Here is a 23,858-nt window from a genome sequence, read left to right on the forward strand (position 1 = left end):
AGGCTTAGACTGTACCTGCAGTTTGCTTATGATTTCTGACTTAGTGATGGCCACCAGGTCAGCATCCTCAACAGCGAAAGCAGGGAAGGAAATGACAGACAGAAGACCTGCGTCTATCTCCTTTGAGGTTGAAGCTCTCGGCAGCATGGAGCACAGGATGGACTGAGGAAAATCACACAGACATGCTGAGGAGAAAAAACAGATGAGCAGAGACGATGCGGAGGTGGCTGGAGGAAAAGCCAGCGGTACCTGACAGTGTTCCACTTCATCGGGCAAGACATGGATGACTGACTTCGGTCCTCCATGGACACCAAAAAGATCCAGCTCATCTATGGCCTCCAGAGCTGCCTGCGAAAACACCCCAAGCAGCAATATACATTTTATACTTCACTTTCTTCTTCTGATCTTTAATGTGTTGTAGATCAGAAATGCTGACGATAATAAATGGAATCTGTGGCTCCTGTACCTTAGCCATTCCCACGGAGCTGCCATTGAGCTCAGGGATGCCCTGGTTGGTCTTGTCACCTCGCTCCCACATCCCATAATCCTACGGGGGGAAGAGGTCATGACATTATTTCTTACTACATTGTCAAGTCTCTAAACTCTTCCCATTTCTCTGCACTGTGGCTCTTTGATCACATTTAAAAGAATACTCGGACAATTTAGCCTTGCACTACATTAACTTTCAGATTCGACAGATTTCGAGATATCAACTTTTCTTATTCCACTAATTTTTCTTCCTTGCCAGAACCATGGCACCTACATTACCGACAATTCAACTCGACCACCTACGATTCCATCTGACATTCAGCTGTGTTATGCTTAGCTATTACTTTAATCTTTTCTTTTAAGTTAACTCCCCTGTGTGTCAGCTTCTTCCTCTTGCTTTCTAGCAGCCACCCTCCCAAACCCCCGAGAATGTTACTCACCGCCACTTTGTAGGCAGCTTCTATGTAGAAGACCAAGTTCTGGATAAAGGCTACCTCATCCAGATTCGAGATGATACGAAGACCTGCATGATAACGTCACACACTCAGCGACCAAGTCATGTTCAGTTTTTTTGTTGCCTAATGAACTTGTGTTCTGTTCGAGACTAAAATGGCGAAGTTCTTTCATTGTCTCTCCTGAGGGTCTACAGAAAAGAAGTTGACCAAGCAGTGTGCAATGCTGTTTGCATCAGTGTCTCTTTTAGTACTGTGCAAGAGTCATAATTCTTCAAATCCACACCCACAGCGCGTGGGGCGTCTTTAAACCAAAAATCGCCTTTCCCAAATAATTTACAGAGATAACACAAACACACAGAAAAGGCAACGAATATAAGCACGACTCCGCTTCCCTACTGTACCTGAGGCTGTCATCTGTGCCAGCATTAGCAGGTAAATCGAGGTGGCATCCACCTGGAGATGGCCCCACTGGTCGTCCCCGACCACCGTGGCACAGGTGGGAGTGTCATATTTGGCATGCAAGCAATCCTTTGTACTCTGGGTGTGTTTAAACTTCTCCACCTTGGCCACCTGAAAACACATGATCATGCAAATGCGCATCCACAACATACGCACACATGCCAACAGAGAGCTCAGTGATGTTTGTCCGTGCCAGAAGGGATTATCAGAACAGATACTGATTATTATTTCTGTCGATCAGCTAATCGACTAAGCGTTTTCGTAATCGTTGCAGCTTTAGAATTTAGTAGATATTCTATTTTACCTAAGCCTTTGAAAATTTCTGCAACACACAACTTTCTGCCTAAACATTGTTTCAAAAATGAAAACGAGAATTAATTAACAATTAGGCAAACCTCAAGGAGCGTGTTCACATGCACACTAGAATCCCACTTTTTCTCTATATCCTGTTTTTGATGACATGCCGGACATAATGTTGACATGGAAAAGAGTCATCTGGTTATTCATATCCTTTTATACTTGCTCACAGCATTGTAAAGGTCTCTGATCACTGTCTGCTGTTTTTGATTCCTCGACATGCTAGGGAGTCTCGAGAGTAATTTCCTCAGACCTACTGATGATGACATCTCAGCAGCAGAGGCTGACGCCTATTTGCTTTATGGCTGCCTGAGCACTGCGGCATTTTAACGCTCGACTGTAGATTTGGCATCTTCGTCTTATTTCCAGTAGTGGAAGGTGCAGAGCGAAAAAACAGTACACAACGTCACTGCAGTCAGGCTTTGACTATCACATTCACTTCCACATGTAGACCACAAACATATTGATAAGCATTAGTTTGTTTGTTTTTCTGACTAACTACCTATGTAACCTTTAAAATGTCTGTGCAGATGGTAGCCGACTGTGGCCAGAAACCTGGATACACTCTTTACATAAAACGCTCTGTTTAAATACCACAGTACCCCAGATAACATCACGTGGTTTCTGAGAACCAGACCACTGGCTTATTGGATTTTCTGCTACCAGGACATAATGTTCAAGTGTGCAAACACAAATGAACATGTGAATGCTTAATGTGAGCCCGGGTGCTCCTTACCTGTCTCATCATGCACTGTAGAAGCCCCTGCATCAGTTTCACCACACTCTGCCAACAAACAGCAACACCTCATCAGTAAACTACGAATCTAAAAATCAAACAAAATGTCACCATAATCCAAACTGCTTTCTATTTGTAGTCCAGTAGACTGTTATTCTGTGATTCAGTGAAGAGGGCTGGACTGGAGACAACTACAGTAATCTCTTGTGGCTGTATTTATTTCCACACTTTCCATCTCTGTATCCTCAGATTTCATGGATGAGCACTGTGGCTTGTTTTTGTGTCTGGTAACTTAATGTGCCATTGTGTATAAGCCATATAATACTTATCAATTGGTGTCTTTCAGTAGAATCATAACCTTGAGGAAATAATGATATTAATTTATAGTATGGTAATAAATAATTCTATTGTGTGACTTAAAAATGATAAGACCAAAAATTATTAAAATTAGAACTGCAAGTAATAATTTTTATAACTGAGTAATCAAACATTGTATTAAATGTATTTAATACAATTAAATTACATAAAATTACACTTAAATCTATAAAATTACTCAAATTTAGAAAAGCTAAAATTGATGTTTTTACTTTGATCACTTACTCTAACAGCCAAAAATCCAATTAGTTAACTCGTTCTAATTTGATATATATAATTTAATGCAAATGTCCACATTTGTAACCTGCAAATGCTTTTTATTTTGACTCAGTTACTTAACTTTCTTACACAACAAATCGGTTATCTGTTAATTCATCCAGTCAACCAGCTGGCTGATGATCATGTAGCACTGACTTCCTTATTTTACCAAGTTAGATCTGTGACAGCTTAGCAAGAATCGTCAAATTTATATTTTTAAAATAGCAAAAGCTTGCTACTCTAAAATAAATAACCCAACATAAGAGGTAGAACAAACAGGCGCGTGCTTACACAGTAACCCCCTCTATCTCTCTGTCACAGACATACCTGCTCCAGTTCGTAGGCCTTGGCCTTGTCTTCATCGCGGTCTGCGTTCTTGCGGTAGGCCATGCCCAGCCCCCACACAGCCAGGACACTGTACACATTATCCCTCACCCAGGCATCCTTCTTCTGGGCACTGGCTGGCAGAAGTCCAGTCACTGGGTTCTGAAACAAATACACATTCAAACAAGGGGCTTACTTTACAGCAAGGATGGGCTGGACATCCTCACACTTGAAATCCCTTGATTTCCTGGATACCCTCCCCCCAGCAGAGTTTCTGTTTGATTTACTCACTAATATCTCTGTCAACTGTCTTTTTACTGACAGTTTACTGCTACCATAATTCATAAAGAGACGGTCTGGCAATCAATAAAAATGTTCTGGGTTTTGTTCCTGAATTTTGCCCCTCAGGTAGGCAATCCAAACCATCTGCAGACACTACTCAGGGTTTAGAAAACACCCCCGAATCCTTTTAGATATGCAGCTAATCATTTTCATTATCGATTTCTCTGCCAATTATTTTCTTAATTAACTGATTCATCATTTAGTCTATAAAAACATCAGATACAAGTTTAAGATGTCGATCACAAATTCCCAGAGCTGAAAGTGACATCTTCAGATTGCTTGTTTTGTCAGACCAGCTCTTTTTCGTTAAGATGCAAATAAAACCAAGTATCAGGTCTCTATCCATGTAAATAAATGTGATTTTATGTTGGGCTGGTGCATAAATAATACAGCAATTTACACAGTTTCAGTTTTTATGTCCTGCCTCCTCTGAAACTGAAGCTACAGCCTTGGATTTACTGTACATGCTTTGTAAGGAAAGCTGGCACTGTTTTCTATCAGCTGTGAACCGTCTGCGTCATGGATTAGATAGCTGTTGACTCAATGTGAACTCAAGGGCTGACAGATAAAGGTGCATAGTTTCCCGGTCCTCAGCCTATTCCAGGGGCCGAACTTTGCTCACGCCTTGTTTATTTTTCCGCAGCGCAATCTGGCTGAACCTGAACTTTCAACCTACAAAACATCTGCATTTCTAACATATTTCTGCAGGAAAAAATGGAGGATTTGTTTACAAAAATACAAAAGCATACAAAACTAGACACAGTTGAAAGCTTCCATGCATGCAGCATACTGTACTTAAGTACAATTTTGAGATACTTGTACTTTAACATGCATATTTCCATTTTGTGTAGCTTTATACTTAAACTCTGCATTATTTTGTAGACATATATCATACTTTTTACTCCACTACATTAATTTGACAGCTTTAATCACTAGTTACTTTGCATATTCAGATTATATACTTGTGCTAGACATGTACAGTGTATATTTATATATGTATTATTTCTAAATCATTCAAGAGTGACTTTCCAAACATTCTGTATAAGGGCTCCATAAATGAGTAATGTTCTTGTCTTTCCCTTTCACAACAAGTTCCTTTGTCCACATTCCTAAAGAAGGTATTTCCTTACATTTTTCCAGATGATGCAAATTATCCTCCTGGCCTGCAAGGGTCCAGACTCAATAAGCAACGAGTGCTGCAAAGTAACAACGTAGTCTTGTGGATTAAATTGTAAGTACGATGAACTTGGCTAGAAGAAAAACTGCCTGACCAGTTATATGGCTTACACAGTCAACGACTTTCATCCGGAGATGATGTAGCTTTAGATATTCTCAAAATAATGTATTTTTCCTCTATGTAATAGTTCCGCTCTGTGGTATTGCTATTTTCATGGCTGGTTTAACCTCCTACGGGGCCCTGGGGGGAAAGATTTGTTGACGGGCCCCTATTGGCCTCTGCTGCGCATTGTATTTTCATTGCTTCCCGGAAACCAACCAGTACACGAAAGCTGAAATAATTCCGTTTAATGAAGTCATTTTTTTAAGCAAAAATTCCAAAAATTCACCAGCACCAGCTACTAAAATGTCAAACATCGGCTAGTTTCCAAGTATTTTATCATTGTAACCTCAACATCTTTAGATTTTTGGCAGTTGGTTGGAGGACATGTTCACTCGGGCTTCAGGAAATAAAGATGGGCCTTTTTATTTTACTATTTTCTGACATTTTATACACTGAACAATTAATCGATTATTAAGGAAAATAATTGTCAGATGTATAATGAAAATAACTTTTGGTTGCAGCCTTACAGTTCTTATTTGATGGAATAATACTATCTCGCCTTGTGTGTTAATTACTTGACACACAGAGAAAAATGGAAGCAATCTGATAAAACAAACGTAACAACAAATATAAGTGATGAGTTGAATTATCTAGACCCAAATAATATGTAGTAAACCTGGGGCTCTGTGGGCTCTTTCCTGGTTGGTAGCCCAGCATAGGCTTTTTTTTTTTTTTTACTTAGGCAAAAGATCCGAGTACTATTTCCACCACGGTGCAAATGTGCCACTCGAGACACCTGCACAGCATCGTGCCCCAGTCCCGTGGCCCGCTGCGTATGACTGCACTCACCTGATGGCACAGGATGGTCTCCTGGACCAGCCTGGCATAGCCGTCCAGCCTCACTCCCGAGTTACTGCGGCTCCTCATCCTCGCTGATCACTGCACACACACACACACACACACACACACACAGCAACAACAACAAGAGACGTCGGAACGAGCACACAGCACTAAAAGCTTGCCTGTCTGTAAATATACTAGGTGTTGTTTTTTTTTGCTCAGTCCCCGAGGGTGACCTACCACGCAGTGACCCATCCTCCCCGGTCCTTGCAGCGAGGATTCGATCTGGCACCTTCTACCGCCCCGCTCTGCGGAGGCTGCTCTCTCTGCTAAAGCTCGCTAGCCGGGTAGCAACCAACTGTTTTGTTTTGTTTGTTTTTTTTTTTGACATGTAACGTTAAAGCTCACAGTCTGCATTCACACAAACACACAGATGTTGCGGTCAAAGTGCTTGATATGTAGAGTCGGGGCTTGCGGATGACAATACGTGAGGTTTCGGAGTAAGACGTTCGCAGACGAAGGACGTCTGAATGAAACTGCACATCCACTCGGGAAAAAAAAAAAAAAAAAAATACATCATGTCCCTGTTGTTTGATTATTTGACGACAGGGGGCGCTAAAGACAAGCTTGCCTCTAAGGGACCTTTTAATACAAATGCAGTATTGAAGTCTAAAATAAAAGAAGAAGAAAAAAAAAAGAGCAAGGCAACCACAACGACACAACAGAAAAGAAAGGAAGGAGAAGAGAAGACGAAAAAGCATAAATAAGAACATGAGAATACACGGTGGTGGTACCTATTATGCAGACGAAAATGGCCCCTGTCAGTGTTACATTATTACATATTAGACTACTGGATCGTCTCTACCAGGGCATATACATATCAGCAGCGTTTGAACGCAGTGGCCGGCTGTGGTTCTCCCCGCCACCGTAGAGCGGTGGGGAATTAATGTATGAAAATGCTACACTGAATAACACAAGTAACACATAATAAAATATGGTTTTAAAACAGAAAGCCTGGTATTTCCTTAAATTGTTCCTTTAAAAAAAAAAAAACAACAACAACAAAAAAACACTTACAGCTTGACATTTTGTATCCAAGATTTTAATTTTCTGATACAATGGTATAGTGTTTTATTTATTTATTTATTTATTTATTTATTTATTTAACCATTTTTGGGCTTTTTAGGCAGTCACTATTTTAGAGGAAGTATTACCTCAAGTTAAAAAAAAAAACAAAAGTAGCAATATCACTATGTAGAAATACCCCAGTACAAGTAAAAGTCCTGAATTCAAGCTCTTACTTTAATAGAGGCAAAAAAAAGTATTAACAGAAAAAATGACTGAAAGTGCTAGAGTAAACGTTCTTTCCTGCTCCCCGCTATGCAGGAAAAAAAAAAACTTTCTTTAATTTTTGTCCATCTTAAATTTACTTCTGTAGTTAGTCGAGGCAGAGCTAACTTTATATACTGTTTCTTTTATGTTTAAACCACAAAAATGCACCATATTTTAAAAACTGGTCATGCTTGTTATATTATCCCTTACTGTCAATGTAAGTCTAAGCAGGCTGTTTACTGTACGTAGAAATGCACATACTGTACATAAACCGACTTCTGTATGTATGTAACTTATTAAAGTACATTATCTTATATCATTTAGGTACCACTTTCTGATAAGATGCCATTTACAAAGGTGATGTAAGCTGTAATTAATGGCTTTAATAATGGTTAATAAATTGTTAATGCTTTATAAATCATTTATAAACTATTAATAACAACAAGTTTTGGGTTTCCAGGTTATGGAAAATCCTCCTCCAGCACGACGCTTTGCTTGGACTTTAATTGGGAGACGTCTCCAAGCCACCCTGTCCCTGTCTGCAGTTATAAATGTTAATAAGTCATTAAGAAAGCATAATGGGTTTCTCAATTTATAATAAGCCACAAGCAAAAGTTAGCCATTCACCTATAAATGTTAGTAAATTATTAATAAAGAGTATTACAATAATCTATTATGTCTGTAGTTATAAAAGTTTATAAGCAGTTCATAAATAAATTTTGCTCCAGATGTCCTGTAGCCCTTTTCCTGAAGATAAGTGGTCAAACAAGCCATTGGAGGGGTCTAATTAATAATTAAATAGCTTCATGCTGGAGGGCAACTCTCCACAACCTGGCAACCCAAAAGTTGTTCTTATTAATGGCTTACAACTGGTCTGTAAAGTATTAGTAAAAGGTTTACTAACCATTAACCCTTTAAAATAAATGGTGTCTTATCATAAAGAAGTACCAGTATTCAAGCCCTCTTGCACTAATTAAACGACATAGATTTCGAGATGATTTGACTTTGGAACACACTTGTGAACAGTGGCTAACTAGAAAGAACTTTAACTGGGACGTTTTGCATGGATAACCCCAGATTAGTGAGGCAGAATTTAAACAAAAAGTCAAAGATCTCTTTGAACACAGAAACGTACAGGTACATTACTATTAGCTTTAGAAACAGGCAGGTTTATTGGTCTCCCTGAAGAGAATGATTTGGGTGAGACTGAGGTCTAGTTTGTGTTTTATTGCTCATTATATGATGGTTTAAGGACTACACTATTTAGTAAAATGTCCTTAATTTTTTGTGAGTTCTTCCGAATAAATGATTGTAAGAAACTTGAGCTTTGTGTGTGTGGCTGATTTCATTTGTAGCGCCTGGGACAGAAGACAAAGTTGAAAAAGTTCTTTGTTTGCAGTGTAATTGCAAACAAAGTTATGTTCATGTTTGCCAAGTGTGTCACCACTGCAACAATATTTTTTAAGTGTCTTAAAAGTCTTTTTGAGCTGGGTCCATTAACTAACTATCTCCTCATACAAAGTTAACAGTAACAGTTTGACTTGTATTTATTGACACTCTGTGTTGTTCATTTGTATTTATGTATTTTTTTTCACCTACTTTCCTGTATATAATGGCTATGTGTCTATATTTGTTTAGCCGGCTGCATGTTTGTGAATAAAACTTTCATTTTGGAAGATTAATGGTGTAAGTACATTTACTTGAGTACTTTAAGTACGATTTGACATATACATTTACTGTACATATACCCTACATTTCAGAGGGGAAATATTGTAAACTGTACTCCACTGCATGATTTGATAACTTTAATTAGTAGTTACTTTGCAGATTCAGATTAATCATACAAAATATAATGAACAAATAAATTATGATGTATAATCAAGGATAAAGGTACGACTACTGATACTTTAGTGAAATTCGCAAGCTACCCAATCCACACTGACTACTTTTGAATTCTAAATATATTTTGCTTTTATACTTTAAATTAAGTAAAATTTGAATGCAGGACTTTTACTTGTACCAGAATGCTTCTACTCATTTCTACACAAGGATCTCGGTACTTCTCCAATCTCTGGGTAAGATACAGTATGATTTTTTCTTTTTTTTTTCTTTTAGATTACTACCAAACAAAGAGAAGTGAAAACGACCAAACTTTCAGCCACAAGAAGCCATAGCTCCGTGCTAGGAATAACGTTACGAATAACGGAATCTTTTAGCCAATCGACTCCCATCGCTGTGGCTTTTCCAGCCAATCACAGCGCCGCTCTCTTGCTCGTTGTCTCACCAGCAACCAGCATCCGCTAGCTAGTTTAGCATCAGGCTGGAGGAGAAGCTAACCCACGGAAACACAGAAACATCTGTCCACTGTCTTTTGGTTATGTGTTTCGCTTGATTTTTTTTTTTTACTGTAGTTACCAGTCTACCGAGTGGCTAAATCCAAGGCCCAGTGTAAGGTAAAGAGACGTGTTTACTTCTCGTATCTGCTGTAGCTAGCTAAGAGTCGCAGGAGGGGGCGCAAATGACACACAACGTGTTGTTGGTGTTAATATGTGGCAATTTAGCAAGGTCAGCTAACGTGATTTAATTAAACTTTGTGCAAAAGCCTACCGAACGTAAAAGTTACCAAATGTAAAATAAATTTCATCACATGGCTAGTTGGCATTATCCTCGAAAATAATACATGTGTGCATGTGTAGGGCGTTTCTACTTGTTATTGCATTAGATGTTCCTAAATAACTTTCTTTCCATGGAAATATAATGTTCATCATAAATGTCCCATGATTACTGATTACTTACCACCGACGCATTGTTTTCTTCACCTTCTCATTCTTTTAATGCATTCCTCTCTCGGAACCAGTGTAAGGTAATGTTTATCTCATCACAACGATGAATAACTTTGAACTGAACTTCCTCTCTCAGATGCAGTTCATGCTGCTGTTCAGCCGGCAGGGAAAGCTGCGGTTACAGAAATGGTACGTGCCTCTGTCTGACAAGGAGAGGAAGAAGATCTCAAGGGACCTAGTCCAGACCATACTGGCCAGGAAACCCAAGATGTGCAGCTTCTTGGAGTGGAGGGACCTCAAGATTGTGTACAAGAGGTAGGTGAATAAGAGAAGTTGAAGCATGGGGCTGTGATACCCATACAGGCCTTCACTCTGTCATGGCCCAGGCGGCGTGTACAGTATCCTTTACTGTTTATGCACTAACACTCATGCTTGGATGCATAAGCACATACACTCAGCAGTTTATTAGGCTTATTTAGCTAAAACTAATGAGGTTTGATACAGCAGACCTGCAATAAATCCAACCTTCATGAAAATTTCAATGTTCAGTTTTTGTTGAAACTTAAAGAGGTGTTGATTCAACCGTATGATCATTTTTGAGGATGTAGCGTGTCCGTGGCACTGTTGAACTGCACAACGTTATGTTGACGGGTGTTCCTATTATTGTGTCCGACCCGTTCAAATCAATGAGGGTGGGCTGAATAACAGAAACACCTCCTTGTATAACAACAGTTGTATCAACACCTCTTTGACACAGTTTGAACACAAACCAAATAACCTTCATGAAAGGAGGATTTATTGCAGGACTGTTGTATTAGACTGCATTGGTTTTAGCTTGGTGTTCCTAGTAAACTGACAAGTGATTGTACAAATAGTAAACACATGTGCACATTTGCAGCAGAGATGCATTTTGGATGTTCAACCCTTTTCAGATGTTTTTCTTGCTACCTGAACAAGGCTATCAACACAAGATTGAATCTCTCTGGTTGTTTTCAGTGTTGTTGCTGCACTCATCTGCGACTTGTTATGAAACTTACTTATTGACAGTGAGCTTAATTTTGATCATTTAAACCAGTCTCTTTAAACCAAGTAAGTCCTGCAAAAGCTTCCAACCAGATGCTTGTCATGAGATATTGCAGCTACTGTGCTGTACAAAAGTTTTGGGAACTAAAAGTAAAGTGGGGATGTTTTCAAAAATAAAGCCATGACTACTTTTTAGTTATATTTTAACTTAGTAAAAAGTGCAGTAAACGGGAAAAGAAAAAGGAATCAAATCAATATCTGGTGTGACAACCCTTTGCTTTTAAAGCAGCACAAGCTCTCCTCAGTAAACTTGCACAAAGTTTTTCAGGGTACTTGGCACTTGGCCAGGTTTTTCCAAGAATCTTGAGAACATGCCACGGTTCTTCTGTGGATTTAGGCTTTCTCAATGTCTTCTGTCTCTTCATGTAATCCTAGATTGACTCGGTGATGTTTAGATCAGGGCTCTGTTGGGGCCAGCTCATCTGTTTCAGAACTTGTTCTTCTTGTCGCTGAAGATAGTTGATCACTGTATGTTTGGGCTTGTTGTCACGCTGCAGAATGAATTTAGGACTGATCAGATGCCTCCCAGATCGTGTTGGATAATGGATAAGAAACTAAACATATAATGTGCGTCAAGTGTTTGTATAGTACTGTACCTTTTTAATATACATCCAAGTTAATTCCTGACTGTGGAAACAGCAGTTGGATATAGAGCCCAACCGATTTATCATCGGGCCAATTTGAGAGAAATGTCGGCTGATTGGCCAATCGCAGATATATTGAAATTGGCATAAATGTTGTCTGATATGCGCCGATATGAAAACTTTTTTTACACAACATATTGCAGGAAAAGGGGCTTAGGGTAATTTTGAAATGGTGTCATCACATAGTTTGTCCAGCAGAGTGCGTTGTGACTCCATTGTTTAAAGTATTCTCAGCACTGTCTGGGGCGTATATAGCAGAGTAGGCATCACAGCTGAGTAGATGGTTGTGTGGAGTCAAGCGGTATCTCCACAATAAGTTGCTAACCAGTTTGGGAAATCCATTGCTGGAAAGTTAATAAACAATGAGCCCATCATTTTCCCTTTTCAATATAACTCTAACGTGTGTGTGTGTGTGTGTGTGTGTGTGTGTGTGTGTGTGTGTGTGTGTACACACATATATACATATACACACACGTGCACGCACCCACACATATATATAATAGATATAGAGATAGAGATATATTGGCCTATATATCTATATCGGAATTTCTTTACTCCCTAAGATAGGTATCCGTACCAGCCCATTTGGTCGGACTCTAGTTGGATATAATACGGAGATGACATGTCATAACATGATCTAAGTATAGTACTTCAGGAAGACTGTGAGATGTGGTTGAAAGCCTGGGAAAGAGATAGCAAGTCGACCTTGAGTTTATACTATTTTGTTAAAGCTTTGAACATTTGACAGACACTTTGTGGCAGAAATGTCTTATGCCAGGAATTTCAGAGGATGATCTTAGTAATTAGATGTGTTAAAGTTGGGTTTGTTACATCACTTCTGTATCTGTGGTGGCTTGTTGGTCTTGTTTACGAGAAACAATGATTCACAGATTATTTTGTCAAGCACTGAGCCTTCTGGCATTCAGATCTCATCTTCTGGTGTGTTATGAAATCCAGAAACGCCCCCTCTCTAATGACAACTGCCAAACAATGGAGGACAATGACACAAATATGTTTAAAAAAAAAAAAAGACTGATTTGTCATGGACATATGACTGCTCAGTCATGAAAATACAAAAGACACATCTTAATGTGTTCACTATAATAAACAAAAACAAACAGCAAAACAGCCAACACACAGTGCCACTCTGCTGGAAGAGGTGTTTTCTAGAGTTAACTGTTTATTTTGTCCACATGTACAATCTAATGCAATATAATTTAATATCCCTGCAATAAATCCTATCTATGCGAAGGTTACAATGTTCTAGTTTTGTCCAGAGATGGATTGTTTAAAAAATGATGGTGTTATTGGTTTATTAATGCCAGGGTGCAAAATGATGTAGCCATAAAAGCAAAGTCATAAAGCCTTAAAGCTGCACTGTTTTTAAAAACGATTAAAAAGAAATTGTATTTATTTTTTGGAGTTTTTAGTTGTCTTACACATTAGATTAACAATATAGGAAAGTTAAAATAATCTTTCAGACAAACAAAACAAGCACCAAATACTTGCATACAGTTTCTTTAAAGACCAGCTGAAGTCTCTGTGCTCTTTTATTAAACATTTGCTGACCTGATTTTGTAATTGCACTCATGTCACTAATCTGTTGCTTTTTTTTTTCTTTTTTTTTTATGTTGCAGATATGCGAGCCTGTATTTCTGCTGTGCAGTAGAGGATCAGGATAACGAGCTGATCACCCTGGAAATCATCCACAGATATGTGGAGCTGCTGGACAAATATTTTGGCAGTGTGAGTTTCTTAAACGTCACACATGTAACATGCTTATTGATCATGGGGGGGGGGGGACAACAGAAAATTTACCGTAAAATTTCTGTCATGACAGTATGTCCTCTGATCTGCGGCTCTTTGTGGTGTTGTGGCCTCACAGGTGTGTGAGCTGGATATTATCTTCAACTTTGAGAAGGCCTACTTTATCCTGGATGAGTTCCTGCTAGGCGGAGAGGCCCAGGAGACGTCCAAGAAGAACGTGCTGAAGGCCATCGAGCAGGCCGACCTGCTGCAGGAGGTATGCGCAGTTCTTCATGTACAGACAGACCAGCTAGTGTCAGGTGAACAGCACTTGGAGTACGCTGGCAACTGATGATTATTTTCACTATGAGTTAACCTGCCAAAGATTTTTTTTTCTCGATTAATAGATTGAAGTCTTTGGTCTGTAAAATGTCAGATAATTTGGAAAAATGCCCAACACAAGTTTTCAGCGCCAAAGGTGATGTTTTTAAGTAGCTTGTTTTGCTCGACCAACAGCCCAATCCCCAAAGATATTCACTTTACTGTCATTTAAGACAAACAAAAGCAGCAAATCTTGACATTGGAGGTGAACCTAGCACATTTATGGCATATTTGCTTGAAAAAGGCTCATCGATTATCAGACTAATTTTTCTGTTGCTCGTGTAATCATTTCAGCTCTAACTTGATGCAAATGTAGAATCAGTTTTACCCAGAGACACTAATGTTAAACCAGAAAGAGTGAAACTAAGATGTCGATGTTTTTGTTTTTTTCACCTCGCGACCATCTGCATCTGCCGGTACCTGTTTATTTTAAGCGCCTGACTTGCTGATTTATACCTCTCTCTCCCTTGTGCCAGTGCGCTAAAGCAAGGGCGGTCCTGCATGTTTGCATTGCTCTCTAGCTGTAATCATTTGCAGTCCACAGAATCAGTGCTCAGTGATGTATTTTTAGCGAAGCATGCAGCACGATTAACTAAAAGCATGGCTGCCTGCACAGGCCTGTATAAGGTTCAACACACTGGTGAGGGCTCCTGTTCCCGTCATACATTTGGTAACGTGCAATCATGACTCGTACGATTAATTATAATCTGGAGGGGTACTTTGCGCTACAGAGTTTGTGACTGATGAACAAACTGACAGTATGACAACAAGGAACACTTTCTTGTCTTCATCTGCAGGAGGCCGAGGCACCACGGAGCGTTTTAGAAGAAATTGGGCTGACATAAATCATCACCCTGCTGCCTCGCAGTTCTTTCTTCCAGATGTAGATCTGGCAACCTCCATGTCTCTATCCTGTCTTCTCCTGTTCACGGTGTCAGTGTTGTATGTATATAATCACCATCTATGTACTGTATTACTCTGTACTGTACAATCCTATAATGTCCTTTCAATGTGGTGCCAACTGTGGTTTGAATGTATCTCCTTATGTACAAGCTCCCTCACTGTATTCTGCGGTACTATGCGCATAATTCACTCCCCTAACTTCTGAAAACTCCACAGAGAACAATGTAGCGATGACATGAAAACTCCAGCATCATATTAAGATCATCCATCATCACCGATTGCAGAGTTGAATATGCTGTTTGGCTTCAAGGACTTTTTGAGGTGCTGTCTTAGCTGTAGTTGGTGCCTCTCGTGTATCGCCATTCGAGTAACAGAGCTAAGCATCTGATTTCGTGAATGAATTAATACTCAGTGATTTTTGAAAAACCAAGAAGGTAGGTAAACAAAATCTACAGCAATTCTGGTATTTCCACAGTTCTCAAAAATATTCTGTTAGCTGCACACAAAAAGGGTCCTTCCTAATCCAGGTAGATGGAAATTACGTATCCTCTTTTTACTGAACAGCAAAATATTGATGCATTATTTTGTTTGTAAGTATAAAATACTTGAAAGAATCATTAATATCTGTAACAGTATAACTAACAATAAATGCTTTAAATTCGGTTCACTCAAAAATGGAGCAGGAGGATTTGTCAGTTTGGGCTATCGTCCAAAAATGCAAAGATGGGATACAAGTTAAAAATCATTAATGTGTAGTGGACAGAATATTATTTCATCCAAATGGATAGAAGGGTATATGAGGACTCTAGAAATACCTTTAGAACAGCAGTAAGTGTTGCTAAATGACCGGGTTTTTAAAGGTCATGAATTTATTTTTTGAAAGATCTGATGCTCAGCTCTGTGACTCAAATGTAATGGTAACACATCAGAGGCACCAACGGGGGCTAGTGCTATTGTGGGAATCACAAACACTGTTACAATCACTTCTACATGAGTAAATTCAACCCACCAATTAAGTGTAATTAAACAACTACCCATAATCAATATCAATGTAAACATTAAGTAGGTTTGTACAAGTTTGCTTGGTGAGTCCTCTCCATAAATTAACCATTTCATATTCCTTTTAAAGACTAATTGTTTACCTTTACTCAACAGCTGTTTGTGTGTAATTAGTGGGATGTCTGTTAAAATTGTTTTTCTGTTGTCTTCATTATTTTCCTGACAAAGGCATTTGTTACCATTGAAGTTTGTCGTGGCCTCTGAAGATAAATCTTAGGTCAGTCTCTCCCTTAGTCTTAGGTCAGGATAGGATATAGACCCAAATAAAAGAAACATTATTTTATGTATTATTATACTTTGGCTTACTCTTAAAGACTAACATTTGACCAAAGAACACTGTGTTTTACCTTCTGAAGGGTGTCTACGGAAGGCTAACATGGGAGAAAAGGGATTTAATGATGGTAGGATGTTTGACAAAAAACTGTATGTGGGTGTTATTTGGCCACACTATACCAGTATTATGTAATTCTTCCAATCCATTCAAAGACAGATGCATCCTGGGTTTCTCTATGGAGTGGGAACGTAGGACGATAAACTGCACATATCAGGGTACATCATTAATATTCATCAATGTCAGCTTGTTTAGTTGTCAGTAAGATGCAGGACAACAAGTCAGCAAGCTATGAACAGATTCTCATCCCAAACTGTATGGCAGTCCAGTTTTTTTTTTTATCTGCACTCTTAAAACCACAAGGTGTTTTTGTTGAACATTCATAAGCAATTATTAAAGAAGTTCATCTTTGATTTGTGCAAAACAAACCACTTACTTTTGTATTAAACACTGCCAACACATTTGCCAACTTTTTTTTTCTTATATTTGAAAATTATTAACAATAAATGTATTCAAAAATTAAACCCATGCGTTGATCTTTTTTTTAAATATTTTTTTTACTCAGAAACTATAAACCATGTAGTGCCACAGATCCAATTTAAAGCACCATTTTCCTAAAGCAAAATATTCACATATGCACATGTTGGGGACAGGTGCTAACTTACTGTATCACTGCTAAAAAAAAGAAAAATAAATGTTTATTCCTCCCTATACATTCACAAAGTTACCATAATGATCAAAATGAAGAAGCCACTGAGAAGTACTCAAGTCACCGTTTCCAGCAGGTTCATTTGTAGTTCTGTGTTAGACTGTTCACTTTTCACATTAGGACTAAACTTCTCAGCACTGTCATCTACGTCACTGTTTTTCACAATTAGCTCTGTTTCATTTATCTCTCCACCGGGACTCGCTGCATAATGGTTCTCCGTCTCTTCCTCTGACTCCTTCTCCTTTTCTGACTCTCCTGATGAGGTCGTCCATTCAGGCAAATGGCTTTTCTTCTTACGCTTCTTCTTGCTCTTCTTCTTGCTCTTTTTGGAGTGTTTGTGGCGGTGGTGCGTGTTGATATCATCATTAGGTGTTTTCTTACTTTTATCTGGTTTCTTGGGGCTCCTTTCTCTACTTTGCTTGTCTCTTTCCCTCTCTATGCTTGTGCTTCTTGACCTTTCTCTCGCTTCTCTGTGAGAGTCTTCAGCTTTGTCTCTACTGTCTCTCTCTTCACTTCTATTCCTGTACTTGTTCTCCCTGTCTCTATCTGTACTCCTGTTTCTCAGCCTGTCTTGCTCTCTGTCTCTACTTCTACTCCTCGATCTTTCTCTGCTTCTGCTTAGATACCTATCTTTCCTCCTGTCGCTGTGTCTGGATCTGGACGACCATCTGTCCTCTTTATCCTGGTGGGAGGCCCTCCTCTCTCGACTCCTGCTCCTCCGCCTGTTGTCCTCTCGTCTGCTGTGGGATCTCTCCGATCTTGGTGGGCTTCTGCTGCGGTGACGCTGCCTCCAAGATCGGTCTCCGTATCGCTCTGAATGCCACCCGTCCCTGCGACTCCCCCTGACGCTGCGGTCTGGTGACATGTGCAGGTCCCTGTCGGCCTCCCAGAATTCATTGCCAGGGTTTCGAAATACATGCAGGAAGTTACAGTGCTTCCCTTTGTGGCACTTCTGTCTGTCAAACAATCCTGAGACAGGAAAAACCAACACAGGCAAGATAGTAAATTCACTGAACTGAATCTTGCATCTCTGCAGTAATGTCACCAAGTGACATTGCTCTTGGAAAAATGCCTCTCTCATAAGTTACTCACCACATATAGCATTCTTCCACCGTGTAACAGGACATATCTCACAATGAAGCTGCCGGCCTGCATACCACCTCCCATTGAACTTGATGAAGGCTTCTGTACACTGCTCCTCTCTGGACAGACAACAGATAGACAAGAGGACAAGAGTTTTGTCCAAAAATTGAAACAACGTACGGTTTATTTATTTGGAAAAGGTCAGACTGGTAGTGTGACAACTTACGTGTCAAACTGAATGTACACATTTCCTCTCAGGTGTGGTTCATAATTGCAGCTGACCTATAAAAGAAACGGTATTAATGAAACCAAATAGGTATTTTTAGTGGTAATAATTTGATCATCCAGCTAGCGAGTGTTATCCTGAACATGCAGTTTGAGGCTGGTTTTTACATTCCTGACATCAGTAAGAGATGTATTGACACATTGTGAAGACTATTATGTACTTAATATAGTTCTGATTTTGTAGTATACCTTAATGATGATTTTTCGCATCATATCATTTTACTTCATTTCCCTGCAAATATATGCAATGGGTCGCAATCAGATTTCTCCTCTACCCTTACCTTATTCTGAAATCATCGTTTACTTATTTTAGATAATAGTTTCAGCAAATATTTTGGTGATTTATTGTTATTGTTGAAATATTTTGTTGATTTATGAAGTGAAAAGAAGTAAACACACATAAGTAAGAGACAGTCTGTACACATACAGACTGTCCTGATCTAACCTTACCTTGAACTGAACCACCTTGCCGACACTCTTGAACTCTGGCAGGACATCGTGGTAGAACTCGAGGAAAGACTCTTGTAGCTCCTCCTCGCTGTGTTCCAAACAGGCATCTATGTCGTAATCATCGCGGCGTGACTCCTCCATGCCAAACGTCGTAAACATTCCACGGATCATCAGAGTCGGGCTGGCTGTGGGATAAACGTGCTTCCGAGAACATCTGGACTCAAAGAGACAGAAGACAGGGGAATATACATAGATGTGGGAAAAATTTGTCTGTACTTCCGTTCAAACACCGCTCAAATAGCAGCAAGTCACGTCAAAACAGAAACAGATAGTACCTGTCTCCGAATCGACATGCTCCGGTCTTAAGGAAGAACGGACAGTTGGCTGCGTCGCGCTCTGTCCCAAAGTTCTCGGACTTTGCCGTCACTGGAGCCTCGGGATTCATCCATGGTCCTCCATTTTCTAGCTAGAAGTCGGAACATGAACAAAAATAGTATATATACTGTATAGTTTGACTTCAAACTAGAATGAGATGTTGTGCAAATTATACATTTCGTGTAGCTCTTAGCTTTTAGTCTTTTACATGGTCAAAAGTCTTGTGATGGACTTATAGTCCTAAACCGCTTGACCCTTTTACACGATCTTTCCTGTACTTTTGGCGATCCCAAGGTCTGGCAATGTTGTAGTAGAGCAGTTACAGTAAGTTACTCTTGAATTGGTAAAAATCCACAGGGCAAATAAGATCAATAGACAGGCAAGGGAAATATGAGGCCAATAACCATACTGATATTTGACAGTTTAAAAAACATGATAATAATATATTGGCTTTAAGCATATAACAAAACATTTCTGAATAAAATTTCTTTAATTTGGTTAGTATTATATATATTATCATACTCAAGAACTGTGACATATAGATGTGTAACGAGCAGCATGTTTGAAAGTTTGAAAAACAAAAACTGTCAGTGCCCCCTAGGTGGGATAACTATGTTACAGAGACACGTTTTGGATATTGGTGCAAACGTATCTTTGGCATTTTCTGACGAGTAACGAGAAATAAGTCATTTCTTGAACTTGATGCTTATCGTTAAGACGTTCACCAAAACTGCAATGAGCCAATATCATCCAATGGATCGGTCAGCACGATTTATTGGTCAGGCTCTATTAAATTACTTCTATAGCTATGATGCCTTGAACACTTTCCATTGTTTATGTCTTAAATTTAACTGGACTTTAAAATATATATAGATTCATCTGAGTTCCATCCCATTAGACATAGAATACACTACCTAATATACGCACCAACTTGGGAAACCCTGGAAATATATCTTTTAATGATATAAATCTGTATCCTTACGGCATTTTACCCATGTATCATATCTGTGTAATCACATTCATGTGTGTTTATACCTGATTTTCAGCTTCATCCAACATTTTGTGAACAGCCTCCTACAAATGGTGTAAAGACACGGCTGGTGAAAATGTGTAGAGGTCAACATACTGCAGCATATCTGTTTTTGTGGGTTAAGACCACATTCACATGGACTCATAGGCACAAAACATAACTGGCATTTAAGAGGAACCATTTCCAGATTTCTGAACTCTTGTGAAGCAATTTTCACAGACAGTTGTCACACAAAGTAAAAGATACATCCTTGTTGTGAGAGCTGAAGGTGCTGTAAGGGCTAGTTAAGGAGTAGGATGGTTGCTTGTGCCACTCAGTCAAGGAAACATTTTAAAAGGATGATGCACAAAGCAAAAACACATTCCACAAAAGAAACACTCAGCTGGTGTTTAACCGTATGATTATCTTAATCTAATAATAATAAATAATAAATACTCAGGGTTAAGTAGAAGAGGATATATTTCTTTTTGTTTCTATCCTCCTGGGGCCCGTTTCACCTCTCTGTCTCGTTTCTCCTGCTGCTTCTGCTCTTTTTCTTGTTGCTCTCTCCTCTGCTGGGCCTCCCATTCCTCCTTTATCATCCGCTATGAACACAAAAAGACATAGAGTCAGTGAATATTAGAACTTTATTAAGAATAATCGGTCAAAAAGGCTCAGGTGCACTCAACAATCACCACAGCAACCACGCTCAGATTATTAATATAATTTGGGAGTAAACTGTAAATAGCCATTATCAGCTGCCCAAACTTGAATTTTTTTTCCCTTCAAATTTCATTACAGAGTTATTTTACTTCATGCTAATACAGTTATTGATTTTGGAACTTGACCTGTTTTTATTTATTGGCTTCATGATGAAGATTACTTGCCTCTATTTGGATCATACACATACACGCCTTGTGATAGACTAATATGACTGAAGGACTGTAAAGAAATCTGCGCCTTGGTACCTAATGCCCTAATAGACTTACTCTATATTTTACTGTCAACATTTTCCATGAAAAGACAATAAACAACTATTTGTTTGCTTCCTACCATGTCTGCGGTACTCAGATCCAAGCCCATTCATTCCTAGCAAAGATGTAAATCTTTATAAACAGCTCACAACATATAGTCTCATTTCCTAAAAAAGGCTCAGTAATCTCCTAAAAACAGCTGGGCACTGTAGTTTTCAGAAAACATTGCTCAAACAGGAAATAAACTGTGCATTTGTTGGGGATTGTTTCTGTCGCAGATTAACACACAGTTGGTGCTCTAGTGAGTATTTACAGCAGCAGCGCGGCGTACATGGGACTGAGTCAAAATAAACCCTGTGTACATTCATTGTACTGAAGGAAGAGGTCACCTAGTGCAACGAAGTGACACATTAATGCGTTTTTAATAATTTACTGCAACAATGGAGGTCTGTGGCACACAGGAATAAACTTAAACTATATCAGGCTTTGGCTACGCAGAAAATACTTCTTTGTAAGATCAATTCATGGTTGGTTTTGGTCTGTCCGTGGGATTTGTTGACAACTGGAAAGCACCAAAGAATATATCCGGAATGATCCTTTAAGCCTTCAGTAAAGCTTCATAAAAGTCTCTCTGTGTCCTGACCAGAAATGCCACATCGGTTACACACTCCTGAATCAGGGAACCCCTACAGTACGTCGTCAGTATGAAGACGTGTAAATATGTTTTCAAAAACTGAGGTTTTTTGAATTTTGCCTGCTCTCTATGATGGATACAAACAGTAGATTACCTCCTCCTCCTCTTTTCTTTTCCTTGCGGCTTCCTCCCTCTCAGACCTCAGCCTGAATTCCTCCTGAGCAAGCCTCTCTCTTTCCAGCCACTCTTCATGTAGCCGCAGTCTGAGAAAACACGTCAGACACAAATCAAACACAGTGAGGATTAATAAAAACCTGTGCAATCAAGGTGTCTGTGCTCCTCATCACTGAATGGGCAGCCGCGGGCCAGGAGAGTGACATTAGAAATAGCCTACCTTTCCTCCTCAGCAATATCGTCACCCTCCTTATCGTCATCATTTATTTCTTCTTCTTCTTCTTCTTCAGGTGTATAGCCTGCTCCATTTTTTAAACCTATAACAGAGTAAATGTTGTAATTAATCTATCAGATGGTGCAGCTACAACTGTAGAAATGACAGCACATCACATTTCACAACACCACCAACGTGAGAGCGACTGTATCTCCGTACCACTTTCTCTGGCTTGGGCGAGAGCTTGGCGTTTCAGTTTTCTTCTCTTTTTCCTCTGGGAAGCTCTGCGTTGCTTTTGACTAAAATCAAAAAGGTCAATTTAAGAAAGATTAAAGATTATTTGTATTTATTGCCAGAACAGAGCAGTCGTTATGTTAGTCCAACCTTTGCTTTTTCTGCCATGACAAGTTAAACTAGTGGCTGTGAAAAAGCTCCGTGAATGCGGTTAATGAACCTTAGGGAAACAAGAGAGCCCTGATGGTAACAAGGATGTCAAGGTCCAGGTTGGCAAGAGTAGAACAACATGTATTTTCATGTGAAAACCTTTGAAAGGAAAGAAAAGACAAAACAGGTGATGCTCATTAGGCAAACACCAAAGGTTGGGGTTTTTAAGCTAGTCCTGGTCTATTGGTGTCTGGATGGAGAAAACGCAGTTGAAGTTCCCGCTGTTTTGCTTTCCTAAATAATACAATAATTTCAAAAGTCCGACAGTGGGTTTTAAACAGTGCTAAGGCTTAAACTATGTCCTAACTTCCTTTCGGAACCAAAAGTGGTGCAAAAATGAAAAACTGGTCGCTCAATATTGTCATTAAAGTGTTGCGGTCGTAATAAAATATAACAGTCTCACAGCAGCATATGCTACATAACGAGGTGTTGATTAAGCTCAAGCTTTGGAAAGGTAGTACACGTAGTAATGCTACAGTAGGAGTGTGACATTATTACAGCATTGTAAAGACATTTACACCGTTTTTGTTTTTTGTTTTTTTTTATTTTGTTGTAGTCCACCTCACTTAAACATTATCAAGTTATTTCATTAGACCTAAAGACAGACACAGACCTTAACACGGGAGCAGAAATCAGTGGAGTGGATGCTGCCATCGCGGCTAACAGTACCTAGCTAGTTAGCACGGCAACGTGTTTTGCGTTTAGTTGAAAAAAAAAAAAAAGAAAAACGTTGGACCAAATGATCTTTGACTGGACGAGTTATTCCCGAAGTTGGTTTGGTTTGTCAAGTTAGCGGTGTAGCTAAATGATTCCTGTCTGTTGTGAACTTTAGCTAGCTGAATGCGGAGTTGTTTTGGTCCTGAGTGGCAAAGGAAGAGGTGGCGTTAATGTAAAGTACTACCGGTTCAAAACGCCCCATTAAAACATCGTTTTTTCTTTTTGAGATTTTTAGAGCTGATATATATTTTTGTGTCCTGATAAAATACAGAGTAAAACCTTCGGGGATCGTTCTCCAAGCTAAGGGACACCACGACTATTGATAGACATTTATAAAAAAGCTCATTTTAAAGTCCATTGAAATTAAACAAAATGTATCAAACATTTTTATGGTTTCTTTCCTTTTTTTTTTTAAACATTTTTAATAAACAACTTTACATTAAATACATAAATTTGAACATTAGTGATAATGTAAAGTCCTACTGAATAAAAATGCAGTATACGGTGAGAAAATGAAAAATGGTATATACAAACACAGGTTATACATTTTCTACATCTTTCCAATCCTTGTTTTAGAGGGTAAAAGCAAGGTAATAACTTTGACTTTATTACAA

At 39.1% G+C, this 23,858-nt stretch overlaps 3 protein-coding genes across 7 annotated transcripts in view; 1 reads left to right on the forward strand and 2 right to left on the reverse strand.

The window, feature by feature from the left end:
* phka2 (phosphorylase kinase, alpha 2 (liver)) overlaps positions 1 to 10,173 on the reverse strand; it is a 22,836-nt gene extending 12,663 nt beyond the window's left edge. For 3 of the 4 annotated variants that reach the window (XR_005707315.1, XM_040125034.1, XM_040125016.1), the window contains exons 1-9: positions 6,155 to 6,450; positions 5,924 to 6,013; positions 3,457 to 3,615; positions 2,497 to 2,544; positions 1,346 to 1,514; positions 930 to 1,012; positions 467 to 547; positions 250 to 348; positions 16 to 162 (exon numbers count right to left, since the gene is read on the reverse strand). Coding sequence is in view for 3 of the 4 variants with exons in the window: in XM_040125034.1 (XP_039980968.1) it covers positions 16 to 162; positions 250 to 348; positions 467 to 547; positions 930 to 1,012; positions 1,346 to 1,514; positions 2,497 to 2,544; positions 3,457 to 3,615; positions 5,924 to 6,001 (864 nt within the window). In the remaining variant the exon portion in view is untranslated. Of the gene's footprint in view, positions 1 to 15; positions 163 to 249; positions 349 to 466; positions 548 to 929; positions 1,013 to 1,345; positions 1,515 to 2,496; positions 2,545 to 3,456; positions 3,616 to 5,923; positions 6,014 to 6,154; positions 6,451 to 10,042 lie in introns of those variants that run through there. The other variant, XM_040125024.1, reaches the window with a different exon arrangement.
* Positions 9,485 to 16,651, forward strand: LOC120788893 (AP-1 complex subunit sigma-2-like). Of its 2 annotated transcripts, none has more exons than XM_040125145.1 (5): positions 9,485 to 9,699; positions 10,166 to 10,344; positions 13,394 to 13,502; positions 13,642 to 13,779; positions 14,681 to 16,649. In XM_040125145.1, the coding sequence occupies exons 2-5, from the start codon at positions 10,166 to 10,168 to the stop codon at positions 14,726 to 14,728; spliced, it is 474 nt and encodes a 157-aa protein (XP_039981079.1). In that variant the 5' UTR covers positions 9,485 to 9,699; the 3' UTR covers positions 14,729 to 16,649. The 2 variants fall into 2 exon arrangements, with proteins under 2 accessions (XP_039981079.1, XP_039981088.1); XM_040125154.1 differs by lacking the exon at positions 9,485 to 9,699 and adding an exon at positions 10,106 to 10,109 and having other exon boundaries at positions 14,681 to 16,651.
* Positions 16,652 to 16,671: 20 nt separating this feature from the next.
* Positions 16,672 to 23,400, reverse strand: zrsr2 (zinc finger (CCCH type), RNA-binding motif and serine/arginine rich 2). The gene is made up of 11 exons (XM_040125046.1): positions 23,141 to 23,400; positions 22,303 to 22,382; positions 22,090 to 22,186; positions 21,850 to 21,958; positions 20,606 to 20,692; positions 20,114 to 20,152; positions 19,039 to 19,169; positions 18,704 to 18,917; positions 18,195 to 18,250; positions 17,978 to 18,087; positions 16,672 to 17,854 (listed from the first exon to the last, which is right to left on the reverse strand). The coding sequence occupies exons 1-11, from the start codon at positions 23,179 to 23,181 to the stop codon at positions 16,941 to 16,943; spliced, it is 1,878 nt and encodes a 625-aa protein (XP_039980980.1). The 5' UTR covers positions 23,182 to 23,400; the 3' UTR covers positions 16,672 to 16,940.
* Between the last annotated feature and the right edge of the window lie 458 nt (positions 23,401 to 23,858).

Source organism: Xiphias gladius, chromosome 1, assembly GCF_016859285.1.
Source record: "Xiphias gladius isolate SHS-SW01 ecotype Sanya breed wild chromosome 1, ASM1685928v1, whole genome shotgun sequence".
NCBI classification, from domain to species: Eukaryota; Metazoa; Chordata; class Actinopteri; order Istiophoriformes; family Xiphiidae; genus Xiphias; species Xiphias gladius.